The sequence below is a fragment of the Tachypleus tridentatus genome, chromosome 2 (assembly GCF_004210375.1).
Source record: "Tachypleus tridentatus isolate NWPU-2018 chromosome 2, ASM421037v1, whole genome shotgun sequence".
NCBI lineage: Eukaryota > Metazoa > Arthropoda > Merostomata > Xiphosura > Limulidae > Tachypleus > Tachypleus tridentatus.
Window position 1 is genome coordinate 127,573,361 of NC_134826.1, and position 17,519 is coordinate 127,590,879.

Here is a 17,519-nt window from a genome sequence, read left to right on the forward strand (position 1 = left end):
TCCCATACCTTCCAACAAACCTCAAGATCCATGTCCTTCAGTTTCAAATACAGGCATTTCTTCTGATACATCTTTCTCTCCCACCACAAGAGACAAAACAATTATTCGTTCGCGTCCTCAGTCACTGGATTCCCCTTCCAATAACAAAAACCTGCCCACCCGACCCAGAGCAGAATCCATGGAGGTTGATAGACCTCCTCCGACTAAAGACCGTAAAGAAAAAAGACGTGGTCGCAAACCGAAGGGTTCTCCGGCCACTTCACCTACCCATTCTTAAAAATGGCCACCTTGATACAATGGAACTGTCGAGGTTTACGTTCTAATCTGGATGATATCAAAACGCTGATTGCTTCCTACCATCCTGTTTCTCTTTCTTTACAAGAAACATTTCTCAAAACTGCTGATACTGTCTCCATTCGGCAGTTTTCTCTGTACAGAAATGACAGGTTGTGTGATGGTCGAGTACATGGAGGGATGGCACTGTTGGTTGATCAACATGTGCCCACCCTGTCTTTGTCACTCAACACACCCTTGGAGGCTGTAGCCATCAGTGTTTCCTTGGGTCATACCATCACTGTTTGTTTTCTGTACCTCTCCCCTGGAGAAACATATGATCAATCAGATCTTGATGCTCTCGTTGAACAATTGCCATCTCCATTTCTAATCCTAGGGGATTTTAATGGACATCATCCCCTCTGGGGAAGTGCTATCATTGATGGGAGGGGCCGATCTGTACAGCGTAGGCTCTCTGATCACAATCTTTCTTTTTCAATACTGGTTCTTCCACTTACTTTCATGCACCTAGTCAGTCCTTTACCACTATTGATCTCTCAGTTTGCTCCCCTTCATTATTCTCCCATTTTTCATGGAGGGTTAACAGTAATCCACTAGGCAGTGATCATTTTCTGATTCTTTTGAGAGAGACTGGCCGTGGTCGATGCCACCCTACCCGCGTGCCCCGGTGGAAGCTGGATCAGGCAGACTGGTCCACTTTCACTGCTCTTGCAGAACTTGATCCTGCCATCAATAGACGACTGTGTAGCAGCGGTAACTGACTGTATTACACATGCAGCTGCTCAATGTATTCCTAAAACCTCGACACGTTTTCCACGATATCCTCGTCCGTGATGGAATCCTGCTTGCCACTTAGCACGGAAGGCTCAAAAGCGGGCCTGGGATACTTTTCGTAGATATCCCACACTTTCAAACCGGGTTGCTTTCCAACGGGCCCGTGCACATGCTAGGTGGGTAAGACGTCAAAGCCAGAAGGAATCTTGGATTAAGTTCACAACCAGCATATCTTCTACCACCAGTTCCAAGATCATATGGGACAGGATTCGAAAGGTTAATGGGCACTACAATTCTGTCCCCCTCTCGATCCTACTCTCTGATGGTCAGGAGGTGACTGATGTTCAGAACATCGCTAACACTCTAGGTGAAAGCTTTTGCCAGGTATTTAGCACTTCTGCTTGTTCCTCCACCTTCCTGGCCATCAAGACTCGGGCAGAGCGATCACCTCTTTCCTTTTGAACTGACTGTTTCTTTGACTATAATTGTTCCTTTACCCTGGTGGAACTAAAAATGGCCCTTCATCGGTCTGCCAGTACGTCTGTCGGACCTGATGATATTCATTATGACATGCTGCACCATCTATCTCCTGCTTCTCTTGATGTCCTTCTGATTGTTTTCAACCAGATCTGGCAGGAGAATTTTTTCCTGATGCCTGGCACCAGGCTATTATTTTACCTTTCTCTAAGCCAGGGAAAGATCCCAAGATTCCTTCAAACTACCGTCCAATTGCTTTGACGAGCTGTCTCTGTAAGACATTAGAAAGGATGGTTAATGCTCATCTTGTTTGGTTCCTTGAATCAAACAACCTCCTCTCGCCCACCCAGTGTGGGTTCCGTCGACAGCACTCCACCACAGACCACCTAATTCGTCTTGAAACATCTATCAGAGAAGCCTTTCTCAACTGCCAACATCTTGTATCAATATTCTTTGACATAGAGAAGGCTTACGACACAACATGGAGGTATGGCGCTTATGAGACCTCCATACATATGGGTTACGTGACCATCTACCCATGTTTATTAAAAAATTTTTAATGGACAGGAGATTCCAAGTTCGTGTGGGTTCGACACTTTCCCATTCTTTTGTACAGGAACTTGGAGTCCCTCAAGGCTGTGTATTGAGTGTTACACTCTTCAGTATAAAGATAAATGCCATCACTGAACAACTCCCTCTCACTGTTGCGAATGGGCTGTATGTCGACGACTTTCACATCTCATGTCAGTCGTCAAACATGAGATATATTGAGCTGCAACTACAAACTGCCCTCAGTTGTGTAATGGAAGTGGACTCTGGCGAACGGCTTTAATTTCTCTCTCCAAAACTGTATGCATGCACTTTTGCTGTCGACGGGTATTCACCCTGATCCTGAACTTCATATCGGTGAAGTTTTGCTGCCAGTGGTCCCGGAGACCAAGTTCTTGGGGCTTATCTTTGATCGCAAACTGACCTTTATACCACACTTAAAGCAACTTCGGGTCAAATGCACAAGAGCACTGAACATCCTCCGTGTTCTCTCTTCTACCAGTTGGGGGGCAGATCGCTGTTCAATGTTAAAGGTATATCGTGCTCTTATTAGATCGAAACTCGATTATGGATCAATGGTCTATGGCTCTGCCAGACCCTCGGCCTTAAAGATGCTGGACCCCATTCATCACCAAGGACTTCGACTCTGCACTGGGGCTTTCTTTACCTCTCCAGTTCAAAGTATATATATTGAATCTCATGAACCTTCTCTACATCTTCGCCGTTTGCAACTATCTTTACAATATACTTCGAAACTTCATTCCTTACCAAAGCATCCCACCTGGAAATGTGTTTTCCTTCCTTGGTGGGCAGTACTTTTTCAGAACAGATGATCTGTCATTGCTCCAGTTGGCCTTCGCATCCGGGCACAATTGGATGAATTGGGTCTGTCCTTGGATAACATTGCAGATTCCACAGGTTGGTCCATCCCACCATGGCTTATTACAACCCCCAAATGTGACCTTTCTTTCAGTCACCTAAAAAAGGCAGATACTCCAGATTGGAAGTACTGTCTTTTATTCAATGAATATCTTTCAAACAATCATTCAGTTCCCATTTATACAGATGGTTCCAAATCAGGTAATTCAGTAGGCTCTGCTATGGTTTGCTATGGGTCAGTAGTTGCACGCAGAATCCCTTCTACAGCTTCTATGTTCACTGCTGAACTGTATGCCATATCTCTTGCCCTGGATCATATTGCAGCTGAGCAGTACTCCAACTGCACTATTTATACTGATTCACTTAGTTCTATACTTGCCTTGGAATCGCTACATGTTAGCTCACATCCTATTCTCGCTGATATTCGAAACTGACTGGCCCATTTCTCATTAGCAGCTACTTCAATCCAGTTTTTCTGGATACCAGGCCATGTTGGTATTCGCGGGAACGAGCTTGCAGACATGGCAGCTAAATATGTCTGCTTTAGCACCATCACTCCTATGCCTATTCCGTACATGGACTATGGTGTTGTCTTCAAGGCTCGGCTCCGTGCCAGCTGGCAGTCCACTTGGAGTGAGCAACGTGACAACAAACTTTTTCAAATCAAACCCGAAATTGGACTTTGGCCATCTAGCTTCCGTAAAGCTCTGAAGGAGGAAGTTGTTCTCACTAGGCTACGCATTGGTCACAGTTTTTTAACTCATCATTTCCTTTTATCTGGAACTGATGCACCAATGTGTAGTTTGTGTAACACTCAAATCACTATCAGCCACGTTTTACTTTCTTGCCATCGTTACAATTCTCAACGACGGCAATATTTTAAACATATTTTTTCCCAGGGTCTGTCTGTAACATTGGACAGAGTTATTGGTGATGGTGACTCTGTCCACCTTGATAATGTTTTTAATTTTTTATTGGCCGTTAATCTTTTAATCTCATTTAAGTGTTGCATATTTATTCATTACACCTTTTTAATTGTGGTTCCTTTTTCACAGTTTTAATCTCTCTCCTTCAATTTGACATTGGACAATGGCCAGAACATTAAATAACTCGACACCAGGACTGGAAAGGCCAACTTCAGGTGACTAACGCTACTGTTTGAACTATCCGTTTGAACTACTCGTTAGTCGTCCTGGCGAGTTGTTATTATACTTTTGCTGCATATCATTTCACACTTTTACTACTTAACTTTTTAGTACTGGCCATATTAACTCATAACCCGCAACCAGGACTGGAAAGACCAACTTCAGGTGACTGACGGTGGTTTTTATACTTACCTGTTAGTCATTCTGGCGGGTTATGATCATTACCATTCTGCTACAGGTAGTCTTTTACAACTTTGTTGACTGGATGTCAACATTGGTTTTTACGCCATTTTCTGTTTTAATTGCCGTTTTGCTTTTATCTTCAATTACTTTTACAAATTTTACTCCATTTACTTGACTTTTATCTTTTTACTGAACATTTGGCTACTCATTATTACGATTTTGCGGAGTGTCTCTTAAAACTGTTATTCTTTTACATTTTGATAATAGCTGCTATGACACATAACCCGGAACCAGGACTGGAAAGGCCAACTTCAGGTGATTGACAGTGGTTCTTGAACTTACCTGTTAGTCTTCCTGGCAGGTTATGATCATTACCATTTTGCTAGAGTAAATATTTTACAACTTTGAAGACTGGATGTCACCATTGGTTTTTACACCATTTTCTGTTTTAATTGCTGTTTTGTTTTTACCTTCATTTACTTTTACAAATTTTACTCCATTTACTTGACTTTATCTTTTTACTGGACATTTGGCTATTCATTGTTACAATTTTCTATGTATCTTTTAAAACTTCTATTCTTTTACATTTTGATACTGGTTGCTATGACACATAACCCGGAACCAGGACTGGAAAGACCAACTTAGGTGACTGACGGTGGTTCTTGAACTTACCTGTTAGCTTCCTGGCAGGTTATGACCATTACCTTTTTGCTGGAGTAAATACCTTACAACTTCTTATACTCTGCCTTCTATCTTAACATTGTAGACTAGGTGTCAACATTGGTTTTATACTTTTTTGTTTTACCTTCATTTCCATTTATGTCTATTACTACATTTATTTATTTATTTTTTACATTTTTACCGAATGTCTGGTGCAGATAGCCTCGCTGCTTTGTGCCATAAAACATTAAATCAATCAATTGTAGGCCATCTTTCACTATTTGAATCATGTTACTTGTTGCAAAGTATCTTAGAGCATCTAGAGTTGGAAAATTTCTTTGATAGACCTCTGACATTATTTGAACTAATGTGCTTGTTACAAAATATATTGGAACATGTAGAGTTGGCATATTTCTTTGAAACAATATTTTGATAATGTTACTTGTTACAACGTTGCTGAGAACATAAAGAGTTGGAGTTTCTCTTTGAATGTTCTCTGTCAGTATTTGAACACGATTGAATAAAATTCATGAAAGTTTACTTTTGGAAATTGTACAGTAATCATCACACTTTACTCTGATGCTGCACTTTGAAGTGTTGCTGTAATTTGTTTGTCCTAAAAAACAAGGGTTCACTAGGCTCCATAGATTTTTAACATTTTGTTTAACCTCACCTCTTGAGTTACACGATTGTGATTTCTAGATATGTCCTTTAAAAAAACATTAGTCAGTTTACTAATCTTACTAAGCTGTCAAAGCCTATATGTATATAAACACACACACACACACATATATACTTGTAACAAAATTTTATTAGCAACATTTGTGACATGGAAAGAATTTGTTTTTTAGACATTACACTCAGACTTCCACAAAAGGAAATGATTGTATACAGATTCAGTGCGCATAGTTGTGCATAATATCAGGAACGTGATCATGCTAATTCAAGCCAATGCAAGCAGAGAGAGAAAATATTTTAGAACAATTAAAGAAACATTTAATTTTTCATTCCTTTTCAAGTAGTCACCAGAGAAAAAAAAATTCTTGATTTAATAGATTAGGAGCCATAACTTTTAGAATATTTGTTTCACAATCAGTGACATTTTTGTTGTAAAAGTTGTGAAACCTCATGTTCAAGATACATATGTGGATTATTTCAAGGTTGTTATGTAAAACCTGTTTTCTCTCAGCTATTTTTAGTGTTTTTAAAAATTATATTAAGAAAATAATACACTAAAATTGCTTAATGTTGGCTGTAGTTTACTTGATTTATTAATAAAATCTAATGTGTAAGTACCAATACTTGGTATTTGTATCTGGTTGTCAACTACTTATAGCAATATTTTTTATTAATTCATGTTTGGCACAATTATGAATTATGATGCCATAGTTTATTCATTTTTTTCATTATTGGTATCCATTGTAGTTGGATCAGTGGTAACGATATTGGCCAATAGTGTCACTATTGGAGCTGGTACCAGTATAATAATTGTTTTTACAGTAAAAACTCATAATGATCTGGTTGTCAAGTCACTTGACTCACCATCTGCAGGTTGTGAGTTTGAATCTTGTCACCAAACATGAATGTCGTTTTCGCCTTAGGAACTTTATAATGTGATAATCAATCCTATTATCAATGGATTAAGAGTAGCCTGAGAGTTGGTGGAAGGTAATGTTGACTGGCAGTCTTTCCTCTAGTCTATCACTTGTAAATTAGGGACAACTAGCACAGACAGTCCTTGCATAGCTTTGCACAAAATTCAATAAAATAAACGAAAATGCATAAAAAAAAAGAAGTTCTGTAATCCAGAGTTTGGAAAGGAAACTGTCAGTTCTGTAATCCAGGGTTTGGAAAGGAAACTGTCAGTTCTGTAATCCAGGGTTTGGAAAGGAAACTGTCATTTGTATCAGAATAGTTAAACAGTGAACATGCAAATGAGAAAATGATGGTTTCTCTTGGTCACAAACTGTTACTAAGAAGAAATGATAATGAATTAATAAAGAATAATGAAACTTGTTATTCTCTCTCTTTTCTTTTTATGTGAGTGAGCTTTTGTATCATATAATATTTCAGTTATCTATTGCTAAACAGCTATAATGAGTATTAATTTCATAGCTAGTATTTTTGGTGAAATATTTAGTTTTGATTATCAAAGGTATAATTTTCAGTTTAATCAGTGGAAAAGTAGTCTTTAATAGAACTATTTCCAATGCTATATACAGAGACTTCAGTAAGCTGTATTAAAGTGATGTTCAATATGCAAATCAGCAAAACAATCATTGATAACATAAAATAATCATGGAAAAGCATGTATTAGAACCATATTTTGATATTTGTTATTTTGTAAATGGTACGATGCCACTGAATATTGATTGCTTTTGTCATATAAAAAATCTTTCCAGTCCAAATTATTCATACTCTCAGATCATATAGATATACTCAGATCAAGGATTTAGGATTTCCAAGACTTTATAATATTGGAAAAAAACAAAATATGTGTGTGTGTGGATATATATACACACACACACATCAACTTTGGACACCAGAATCATCTAGAGAGAGACTTGCAAATAGTTGTGTCCCAGTCATGGTAAGAAAACTGCAGTGTCATATAACAGGTGAGAATCCATGAACACACAGAGTAGTGGTAAAGACCATTTGTGCTCTCCAGGCAAAAGTAAACACACACACACACACACAAAAAGAACAAATATATATATATATATAAAAGCAACACAAATCACTATGTGCAAGTTGCTTCCACAACAAACACATTCAACCATTGCATACCACAAGTAGCTGGAGAATGCAATGGATATTCATGTTATTTAATCTGAAGATAAATTAGTCAAGCTAGTGGGTACAACATCTATGGATTTCTCTGAGTGATTAGTGATTAAACTGTTGAAATTGAGGCTGGAAATCATGACTTCCATAAACTAAATAGCTTATGCAAGGTATTAAGTGAAGAGGGGAGTGCTTTGAAAATAACCTTATGATGGAGCTTTTTCAAGTGAAAACTACACTACTGGACTATTGTCAAGACACACAGCTATCAAATAGAGCATAACAAGATTTGATGGAGTAAACTGTAACTCAACATTTTTCTCCAGTTGTTTGCAGTTGTATTTGTTTAGGCAGCATCCATGTGATAATTCATACTGCTGTATAAATAGAGGATATGTTATCTATATTCTGTGCGTAATTATTCAAAAGTTATAAATTTTGTGTAAAACAAAATATTTTTCACAATTAAAACATAAATTTTACAAAACTTGACTCACTTAGGAATAACAATCAAATACATATAAAACATTTTTTTTATGTTTAATGAGTTATGGATATTAATTGAATAGCTGAGATTTTCCAAAATATCATTTGCCATGATCAGATAACTAATGTAACTATGAAGTTATATTTAACATATTTTGAATATATTATTTTTAAAAAAATTATTGTTTACTTCCACAGTAGCTCCATGGAGTTTTAATATCAAATGTCTTAAAACAATTGTATGATAATCAGAAGTAAACAAATAAAAATTCCCATTATTAATGAAAAACATGCTTGTGATATACAGTAAGAAGGTATCATAATGTACTAGTATAAAGATGAAAATAATTTGTCTTGTATTGTGAAAAAAATAATGTATTTTGCTAAGTCAGTGGTCTTATGTTTTTATCAACAAGAAATATTGGGTATTGATTGTTTTCCAAATTAATTAGAATTTTCAGGATGTATGTCAATTCTAATATTGTTTATCTAGTAATGTTACAAAATTAGCTTCCTACCTTGATTAAAAATAAGGGTAAAAACAGCAAGTGTGGAATATTTTATTATTTCCAATTATGTATGAAATTTCATTTCTGTACTAAATACGTGAATTATATGTTTGATTAACTTTGTTTATTGCTTTAATATGCAAGTTAATTTGAGGCACAAATATGTAAGAGTCATTTCAAGTATTTTTTATATAATTTTGCATATTGGTATTATTTGTTTAGAAGAAAGACCTTCACGACACAGAAGTAGAACAAACACCTATTCTAGAACAACCTACAAGAAATCACCATGCACCTATTCCAATTCAAGCAGTGTCTTCTGCTGATGAAACTAATATTCTGAGCTCATCAGATCACAGCACTGAAGAATTGAAGATATTAATTTCTTTTGAAAATCAAAATGAACATTTAAAAGATGAAAACATTTCCATTAACGTGGGTAATAATCCACCGTAGCTTATATGGATTCTCACATGTTACCTATATCTGTGTATGTGTACATAAAGATAAAACTTTGTTGATTCTTACACAAATTGGGCTTTAAAAATAAGAAAATTAGTGTAAGAAATAGCACAAATATTGGTTACTTTGCTCTTACTTTATAATTAAGATACATTTCCCATTTTGTTCTTGTTTAAATTGTTCAAATGTATGTGAGATTCCATTGTAGTCTTTTATTTTATTTTGCTTTGTCATTTTGTGTATTAAAGTCAATAAGGCTTAAATTATGACTTTCTTCAATATTTTGAGCTAACTCAGTCCAATTAGTCATAAGTTAATGTATGAACTTTTCAGATAAAAAAGGTTATTGAGGAGCAAAATTTGACATTTTTAAAACGTTTGTGTTTTTGTAGTTTTTAAGTTTGTTAGTCAGTTAGATGGGTTATTACAAAACATAAAACTGAAAAGAGTTGTAAATATAGCTGTGAGAAGATTAATATGTTTTATAGTTTTATTAATTAAATACTTATTTTTATGTAAGTTATTTCAGTTAAACATTAGTAAATTTTAATAAAGAGACTTATGATTATTGGAAGCAGTTCATGAGGTATGTAGCAGTCTACCAGTTCCTGTTTTGCTGCATGAATTCAATAAGTCATATTAATGCCTGAGACATAGAAACTTTAGACAAAGAAAATTTAGGATATGTGTTTTAAAGCACTTGAATTGGTTACTGGTAAGCTTGTCAAAATCTGGGATTTGATTCCTTGCATTGGACAGAACACAAATAACTTGTTTGTTGCATTAAACTAATTTTTATAAAAAACATTTTGATGGTTATATTTCCCACACAACTTCAAGTGTGTCTTCTTTTAGTTTTTATTTAACTGTAGTTGTTTTTTCTTCTTACTCTATGAAGAAACAAATAATATACTGGCATCCAGCAGAATGTTAACACTGGTGTTATAGGATAATGTGTACTCAAAAAAATAATAGTTTTGAAAGCCACATTATACACATAAGAATAAAATACAGTTCACTTATTTTTAAGAAACATATGGATCTTCAGACAGTTACTAAAGATTTTTTTCATACGTAAAAATAAAAGCCCAAGTAACTTGGTTTAAAGTATGAAAGAAATCTTTAAAATTATTTAAATGTACTAACCATTCAAGGTTAAAGAAATCAGTATAGCACAAAGATATGAAACCTTATAACCCAAGTGCTTTTGATAGGTGGACTTTTTTTGTTTGTGGTTATCTAAACAAACGTTTTATGTATTAATTCTTATTTATTTTTATTGTGTGATACTTAATGACTACACTTGCATAATTTAGCACAAAACTCCATCAATATTTTTAATGAAACATCAGACAAAAAGCAAAGTCATTATTAGAAATCAATGATTTGGAACACACATTTTCTGTTTTCTTCACTTTATCTCGATTGATATCTTAAAATTTAAAGGTTAATCAGTCACTTTTTACAAATTTCTAAAAGTTCTTGACTTTACTGGCAATAAACTATATAAAAATATATGTATTCAGGTGAAGATACTATTTAATCATTTACATAAAAACTATCTGTCATTTGTTTTTAGCAATGACTAGTAATTGATTATTGTCATTAGCACAGCATAATTGTATCTGTGTAAGTAAGGTGTGCCTTAACAAATGACTAGTTGTCAATATAAAAAATATTTTCATGTGATAAAACCTTGTGATAAAAATTGTATATATTAAATAATCATGTCATGTATTAGTAACATTCCAACTTGATGATTTTATGCCCTAACATAAAATTTTAAAGTTTTGAGATGCAGTGTAAATTAAATCTTTCACCTGTCAAGAAATAGCAGATATTTACTAACTGAAACTATTATCTTTTAATTATTTTTACAACCCTACAATCTGGAGTTCCATTCTTTACAGTGAATAGGGCGGGTAGTCAATTGTGTAACTTTATGCTAAAACACAACTAAAACATTATTAGTTTCTGTTAGATGGTGCAGTATTACGTTGTTTTACGCTATAGAGGTAAAAGTTTGTGATTTTGGGACGTAATTATGTTTTACGCGGAACGAGAAACGTTTCCTAAGTATGTCTACAGATCAATTTGTTTTTACACATCTGTTGTGTAAAATGAGGGTAAAATGTATTACTGTATTCTTGTAATAAAATATTTGTAAATATAAACTGTGTTTATGTTAAAGTATTATAGTTGAAATATTTTACTTTTATAAACTCAGCCTAATTTTGACGTAATAAAAATAAAATTATCTTGTTAAAAATTATTTTAAGCACATATTTTATAACATTTAGGAGATCTTTAAGACCCAGAGGCTTTTAAATTATCATTTTGATGCGTCTTAACTATATTCTCACTTGTTTAGATTAGTTTCAAGATGAAGAAGGCTTGCAACACTAAAGTTCATGGTGTAAACCTTGCGACATTTACAGCACAGACAACCTACTTAGCAGCTTTGCTCTAAAACCTAGGTTAACACATAGGTGTTGGAATGTTGTTCTAATAGGTTCTTTTGGGAAGCATAATTTTCCCGCTCTTCATTGTTGTCCCATAGCCGTGACTCTGTTTCCGTTTACGTAAGGAATCTTGTATGATAAGTATGTATCAACAAGCATAAATATAGTGAAATATAGTTTTAACAAGCTATACAATTACAACACAATTATAGTACTATGGTGTTATGGTTCATGTTTATACTTATTATAGGAATAGTTTTTCTACGTGAGTACTAGCCTACTATCCAAATTTCGTATCATGTCAGCATGAAAATACAAGCAAAGAGAGACTCAGTATCTCGAGCAAAAACATGAGATTTTATTCCCTTAGAGCCTAAGGCTTAGACGGTCAGACGCCATCACATACTACGTTTAACATTTTTGGTAATATGCATATTAAAATAATTTGTCCGTGTCTGAATAAATTAAATGTTTAACCAGCGCAATTTGGCTTTTAAAAAAGTTGAGAGGCAGCAATATTAACCAACCAACACTAAAAAGATCGACAACGAAAGCATCAATCCAAACTAAATCTCCAACCTATAAACTTAATTTTGCTCTAGAACAGTAAAACCTACAAAATTACATTGAGACTCACAGTTTAACGTTAATAGTGTAGAAGTCTACATAGATTACATCATTTTTCAAACTCATCTTTTCTGTCTGCTCCAAGTATGATGGATGACTGATACCAAATGTTTACCCAGGAAAATGTAGGCCTACATTAGTCTACGGTAATACTCTTTTTCTTTCGTCTGAGATGGCTGATCTTTCACTTGTAGAGGCTCGGGAAATTCCGGCTTCAAACGTTATGGTACTAATTCACACTTGTGTTATTGCGCGTGACTTCACGTAGCGTGATTTCTCATAGTGAAAACCGATACATTGTACATCTCGCATCAAAGGGCTAAGAGCCGGTAAGAACAAGTTCGACAAACTCGTGAAATTTTAAGAACAAGTTCTTAAGAACCGACTGAATCCCGTTTTTGGTTTTGACCTAATTTAGACCGTCAGGTGTAAAATAACAGTTTTTAAATTCCACTAAGTTTATATAGCAAAATAATGTTTTGATCGCAAGAAGTAATGACATGAGCGTACACTATCATTATACACTTGGCAACAATACTGAAGTGAACTGAAGCAGGAGATTATAGATATAACTGTGTCAAAACAGAAGAAAGTCATTTTGGAGCACTTATAACAATGACATACAGTGTTAAGGTACAGACATCGAATTAAAATAAGTATAATCAAAAGGAGACTAGGTGTTGTTTAATACGTAAAGAGTTCTGTTTGTGATTTGGCTGTTACTAAAACTGTGAAGTTTGAAAGAGGGATTATACATTCTGCTGTTTTACGATGTCGGCTTGGAGGCCCAAGAATTGTTGAGGACTGTAACACTTTTTATTTATCATTCTATATGAGTATTAAGTTCTATTTATAGATAATCAGTTTTTCTTCATTGTAAGCGAAAAAGGTTTTGAAACTTATTTTCAAGTAACCTGAGGGAAATTTCGTATGTGCTTCTGATGATAAAAAGCTGATTGCCAAGATATTAACACACGGAAATAGGTCATTTAGAAGAAATGGATGTTTTCGTATTATTAAGAAACTTACTACGCAGGAATTTCTGATGTGGCATTTCAAAATTTGTTTAAAATAACTTAGTAAATTAACCTGAATAAAAGAGATTTCGGAATATAACAAAACTAGATCGTAAGTTGAGCTTTGTTACGCAGGTGTGTTACTAAGTTATGTTTATAAGATAACATGATAAAAACTATTAAATTGGTTAAGTAAGCTTGTAAGTTTATAACTTTTTATTATAAACTGAAGTAGAGAAACTAATGATGTCATGGTTAATAAGTACGCCTAAAACTAGTAATGTTGTTAAATTCTGTTTCACGTGTAAATTTAATGCAAGAGCTTAGTTCAAAAGTTTTCCCTAAAAATGATAAAAAGCGAAACATTAAACCCTTAAAAAGTAGCATTGAGAAGGAAGTTATAAATAAAATAAAAAATTTCGCTTGACCGAACTTTATATCTTCTGTTTCAAAACATTTTTATGCAATATCAAGAACAGTGTGACTGTAACAACTCAAGATTGGGCAACATAAATCGTGGACCCATCAGAACTATAAAATGATAATATCTAATTAATAATGTTAAAAGTAATCCTTAGAAAAATATCAGTTATGAAATCTTAAAAGTCTTACCGATGACGGCTAGTTTCTTATATCTTAAGATACGACGCGTTCTCTAAGTATGTACAAATGTATTCGACTTTACTAGTACTGTAATACCGATAATCATCAATGGATACTAAATAAAACTAATTTGTAAATCTTTGTCACAAATAAAAACCTGTACGAGGTCTGTTAAAAAAATACGCGGACTGACATCATAAAACAAAATGTACTTTATTTAGAAGTTACAGGTCTGGGACCCCTTCAAAGTACTCTCCTCCCCAACTCACACACTTATCCCAACGGTGTTTCCACTTGTTGAAACAGTCCTGGTACGCTTCTTTTGTAATGTCCTCCAGCTCCTTCGTCGCATTTGCCTTAATCTTGGGAATCGTCTCAAATCTTCTTCCTTTCAAGGGTCTTTTGAGTTTGGGGAACAAGAAAAAATCGCAAGGAGCAAGGTCAGGTGAGTAGGGGGGGGGGGGAAGAACAGTGATCGAGTGTTTGGCCAAAAACTCACGAGTTCTGAGGGCTAAATGGGCTGGAGCGTTGTCGTGATGGAAAAACCAGTCGCCACTCCTCCACATTTCTGGCCTTTTGCGACGGATGGCGTCCCTCAGACGTTTCATAACTTCAATGTAGTAAGTCTGGTTCACTGTGGAGCCTTTGGGGAGGTAGTCGTGGTGAACAACACCTTTAGCATCGAAGAAAACTGTCAGCATCACCTTGACTTTGGATCGAACTTGGCGAGCTTTTTTGCGTCTGGGGGGATGTTTCACCCATCCACTGGGGCGATTGGACCTTCGTTTCAATGTCATAACCATAAACCCATGATTCATCACCTGTTATGATCCTTGGCAAGAAGTTTCCATCATCTTCTGAACGATCAAGCAGTTCCTGACAAACCTGGACGCGATGGGTTTTTTGTTCGTCCGTCATCAGGTGTGGCACAAATTTCGCAGCAACGCGGTGCATCTTCAATTTTTCGGTCAAAATCTCGTAACAAGATCCAACTGATATCCCACACTCTTCAGCAAGCTCCCTGACAGTCAGACGTCGATTTGCCCGCACCAGGGTGTTGATTTTGTCGACGTGTGGGTCGTCAGTTGACGTGGAAGGACGTCCAGGACGCTCATCATCTTCAATGGACTGTCCACCATCCTTAAAATGTTCATGCCACTTGAAACATGCCGTACGATTTATAGCAACATCACCGTAAGCCGTGTTAAGCATAGCAAAAGTTTTAGTCGCAGATTTTTCAAGTTTGACACAAAATTTCACAGCAAGTCGTTGCTCCTTCAGGTCATTCATTCTGAAATCCGCCAAACGAAAAAATCGCACTTCACTTAAAACCGCGTAGCTAATACACAAATGAAGATATCTGCAATCGGGAAATGGCGTCGTAATCAGCTGATGTGTGCGAACCTAGCGATACCAAGCGGATTCCCTGGAACCAACTGGAGCTGCGCAATTCAAACAGTCCGCATATTTTTTGAACAGACCTCGTATATGAATGACTTTAAATGTTCCGCTTGATGATGTAAAATACTTCTTGACACAGTCTGCAACATTGGTATTCGACACTGAATACTAAATAAACCTAACTAGTAAATCTTTCAAACTGCCTTAACCCGTTACGGTGTGGTGGAGGCAAAACATTTAACAGAGTTTAAGAAAAGATTGGATAAATACACGAGTAGAAACGGATGTTAATGGTTAGAAGTTGGAGGGTACATCTTTAATGGCTAATAAGCTCTTTTTCGTCCCGTTAAAATTTTATGAATTTATAGATTCATGATTAATGATACGAAAAGTTTCTTCCCTTGTATATAACTGTAAAAAAACGCCCATAAAGCCCGAAACAAGCAAAATGTGAAACCACAAATTTGCATGGTGAAGATCCATCGACAGGGTGCAAAGTTGTGGTAAGAAATAGTCCATAAAAGCTGAAAAATGCAACATACAAAACTGAAATATTGTATCTCCCCATGAATCCAGTGATCCTCTATACCAGTCTTCGTAGAAATCCATCCACACCGTGCGAAGTTGTTACAAGAACAGACAATATTGTTATATTTATATGGAGAATCTGGACTAACTGTCCCATGGACGAACGTTATGTAAAGTCATAATTAATGGAATGTTATTTCTATTATATGTAATTGTAAAAAAAACAAAAGCAGCAAAACATAAAATGTGCAACAGAAAATTTGCATGCACCCCAGCAAGGATCCAACAAACCTTCCTGCCAAATTTGGTGAATATTCATGTAAAAGAGGCGAAGTAATGGTAAAAAAAGAAAAAACAAAGCTGAAAGTTTGTACGATTAAGTATCATCACATGGACCTAATGAACTTTCATATCAATTTTGGTAAAGATCCTTCCACCAATGTGTGTCACGTTACGGTAAAAAATTTTACATCTTGAACACACAGCCAATAGATACGGTAAAGATCATGAATAATATCGCACCTTTAGTAACGCTAATTAATTGAGCATAAAAGAGCTAACAAAAAAGATGAATAAAAATCGGTTTGGTTTGAATTTCTCGCAAAGCTACTCGAGGGCTATCTGTGCTAGCCGTCCCTAATTTAGCAGTGCAAGACTAGAGCGAAGGCAGCTTGTCATCACTACCCACCGCCTATTCTTCATCTCTTTTATAACGTCCCCTTGGAGCTAAAATGGGAGTCTGAATAAAAATGTATACAGTCTTTCTTGTCTTGTTACCTTACTTTTAACTTTACCTATCCCTCTTTACAGGGTTTAAATTCAGAATTTATTTATTTTGCAATCATGGCCAAAACACCCGAGTACAAGTCGTCTTTTCCTTAAAAAACATGATCAGGAATAGAGAGATAATTAATACAACAAAGATCTATTCAAAAAGTTCTCAAGTGAATAATTCAAGCTAATTAAATATTTACTCTTTACAGTTTAAATACTTGAGTGGTGTCTACACTTTTCTCTCAGTGTTGTTTGGCTTCACGACTGAAAGAGTTAAGTCACAATTCTGGATTTATCATGCCAAATATAAAGGTGTTACACGTAACAACTTGAGAAATTCCCTTTGATGAATATTTAAATTAAGTAGTTACGAAGCTCGTAAAATTATCTTGTACCCAATCTGTTGCTACTAAAACGCCCTCTACCTGCACTGACGGTAGTTCAAAGTAGTAAATTATTCTTTGATAACGAGAAGACAACCACCGTTGTTACAACTTGTGAAGTATTCTAAAAGCTTGAGATTTTCGCTATACAGGTTTTTTCTTTACACATTGCAGTCTAAGGTCACTAAACGGCGAATAAATGAGTATTTACAGTCCAACTGTATCAACTGTTTTATTTATACTCTATAAACAAACTGGCTTCATACACATACATAACAATGACGATTTTTAGTACCAGCACTTCTAATTTTTCATCTTTATACCACGTTCACTTGCAATTCAAACTGACCAATTTAACAATTAGCCTTCCTGTTAGACCTTCTTGTCACAATTGAACTAGTTAACGTAAAAATTAATGTACTTCTACATTTTCTTTTATTCACGGTTTTTTTATCGATTTAAATTCCACATTTCTAAACTGCCGATTAATTTAGGCATACAAAATACTAAAATTAACATT

The 17,519-nt window shown here is 35.3% G+C and overlaps 1 protein-coding gene across 4 annotated transcripts in view; it reads left to right on the forward strand.

Moving 5' to 3' along the window:
* LOC143245067 (uncharacterized) overlaps positions 1 to 11,379 on the forward strand; it is a 30,539-nt gene extending 19,160 nt beyond the window's left edge. For all 4 annotated transcript variants that reach the window (XM_076490874.1, XM_076490872.1, XM_076490873.1 and 1 more), the window contains exon 8: positions 8,966 to 11,379. In XM_076490874.1, the coding sequence (XP_076346989.1) occupies positions 8,966 to 9,199 (234 nt within the window). In that variant the 3' untranslated portion in view covers positions 9,200 to 11,379. The remainder of the gene's footprint in view (positions 1 to 8,965) is intronic.
* The last annotated feature ends 6,140 nt before the right edge of the window (positions 11,380 to 17,519 follow it).